This window comes from Gracilinanus agilis, chromosome 3 (genome assembly GCF_016433145.1).
Source record: "Gracilinanus agilis isolate LMUSP501 chromosome 3, AgileGrace, whole genome shotgun sequence".
NCBI classification, from domain to species: domain Eukaryota; kingdom Metazoa; phylum Chordata; class Mammalia; order Didelphimorphia; family Didelphidae; genus Gracilinanus; species Gracilinanus agilis.
Genome location: NC_058132.1, coordinates 669,734,777 through 669,736,984, shown reverse-complemented (window position 1 = coordinate 669,736,984; position 2,208 = coordinate 669,734,777). Strand labels below are relative to the sequence as shown.

The window sequence follows — 2,208 nt, the reverse complement described above, 5'->3', positions numbered from 1 at the left end:
CCCGCTTTCGGCCTCCTCCCGCTCCTCATCCTCAATGAGCGCTCTGGACCCTCAGGCCAAGCCACGGCCCCCTCCCCAGCCCGAGGTTCGGCCTCTCTACCTGGATCCGCTTCTTGTGCCTCCTGCGCTCCGCCATGTTCGCCGCTCCTCCAGCTCCCTCTGACGTGGAGAGAGAAGGGGGGGCGGGGCGGGCCTCTGATCTCGCGAGAGTCGGCTGCTTCGAGAGCTCGGTTATGTAACGGAGGGTGGGAAGAGGAGGGAGAAGGGAGGAGGGAGAAAGGAGAGAAGAAATAGGGGAAGAGGAAAGGAAAGAGGGAGCAAGAGGGAAAAAGAGGGAAGCAAGAGAAGGAAAAGGAGAGAGGAAAGAAAGGAATGTGAAGAGAAGGAAGGAGCCCGCAAAGTCTGGGGAATGGGAGACAAAATATTTAGAGTCCCCAAGACAAGATATTGAGATGGGGGCAGCGAGGTGGCTCAGTGGATAGAGAAGGGAGGTCCCAGGTTCAAATTTGACCTCAGGCACTTAATAGCTGTTTGACCATGGGCAAGTCCCTGAATGCCCAAGATCTCATCTTTGCCGCTCTTCCGCCTTGGAATCAAGCTAGGAAGTGTCTGAAGTCAAATTTGAACCCGGGACCTCCTGTCTTTATGCACTGAGCCACCTCACTGCCCCCTCCATCATTTCTTTTGAATCTCTCTCGGTCTTCTGCCTCCTTCCCGACTATCTACAAACCTGAAAAAAAAACTCTCGATTGATCCTTCTGCCCTACTGACTATAGTACGATATTTCTTCTGCCCTTTGTGGCTAACTGAACTCCTCAATCATCCCTGTCCCTCCTCTTCCTCTCTTAGCCCTTTACAGTCTGCTGCTGACCCTGTCATTCCATCCTCTATAGTTTCTCTAGTTTTGGACCTCGCTGTCCCCTGGTTTTCCTCCTCCATCTGACTGGTCTTTCTCAGTCTCTTTTGCTGGGTCTCCCTCCATATTAAACCCTCTCTTAGTCACAGGTGCCTTGGACCCTCCTCCTCTCTTCTCCCTCTAGTCCGTTCATCTGCTCCCATGCGGAGGATTCTCAAATCTGCCTTTCCTGCTCCGACTCTCAGGGGACCTCCAGTCTTGGCTCTCTGGCAGCCTTGGATACATCTTGAATACAATATGTCTAAAACAATTCCTTATCTTTTCCCCTAAACTCTTCCCCCACCCCCACCCCCACCCTTTTCCCTGTTACGGTCCAGGGCTTCAGCAGGCTCACAACCTGAGGGTCATCCTGGATTTCTCACTATCTTCCCCCTCCGCATATCCAAGCTATTGATTTGCTCAAATACACCTCTTTCTCTGTTCCGAAACGTCACCACTCTGGTGCAGACCCTCATCCCTGCACCCCTGGATTATTGCAGTAGCAGGTCAGCCTGCCTCAAGTCTTCCCCATTCCAGTCCTCCTCCATTCAGCTACCAAAGAGATTTTCTCAAAGTGCAGATCTGTTCCTGTCGTCCTTCTCCCCCTCCAGCGATAAACTCCAGTGGCTCTCTATTGCCAGTAGGATCAAATACAAAACGGTTTATTTGGCATCCCAAACGCCTATATTTCCAGTGTTTTCAACACCTACTTATGCACTCTTCAATCCAGTGACCCCAATCTTCTGGCTGGTCCTTGAACCAGACACCCCATCTCTCAACTCTGAGCATTTTCTCTGGTTGTTCCCCATACCTAAAATGCCCTCCCTCATCAACTCTGCCTGATGAATTCCCTGGTTTCCTTTCGGGCCCAACTAAAATCCCATATTTTACTGGAAGCCTTTCCCAATCCCTCTTAATTCTAGTTGTCTTCTCTCTGTTTATTACTTCCTATTTATCCTGCATATAACTGGATTTGTATATATATTTTTTCTTTTTTTTTTTAAACCCTTAACTTCTGTGTATTGGTTCATAGGTGGAAGAGTGGTAAGGGTGGGTAATGGGGGTCAAGTGACTTAAGTGCCCAAGGTCACACAGTCTGAGGCCAGCTTTGAACCTAGGACTTCCGGTCTCTAGGGCTGACTCTTAATCCACTGAGCTACCCAGCTGCCCCCTGTATATATTTTTTGCATATCTTCACCCCCATTAGATTGTAAGCTCCATGAGGGTAGAGACTATCCTTTGCCTCTTTTGGAACCCCCAGAGCTTAGCATAGTGCCTGGTACTTAGTAGGCATTTAATAAATGTTGACTGAT

The 2,208-nt window shown here is 49.6% G+C and overlaps 1 protein-coding gene across 1 annotated transcript in view; it reads right to left on the bottom strand.

The window, feature by feature from the left end:
• SEC62 (SEC62 homolog, preprotein translocation factor) overlaps window positions 1-180 on the bottom strand; it is a 41,571-nt gene extending 41,391 nt beyond the window's left edge. The window contains exon 1 of the mRNA XM_044670936.1: window positions 101-180. Within this exon, the coding sequence (XP_044526871.1) occupies window positions 101-136 (36 nt within the window). The 5' untranslated portion in view covers window positions 137-180. The remainder of the gene's footprint in view (window positions 1-100) is intronic.
• Between the last annotated feature and the right edge of the window lie 2,028 nt (window positions 181-2,208).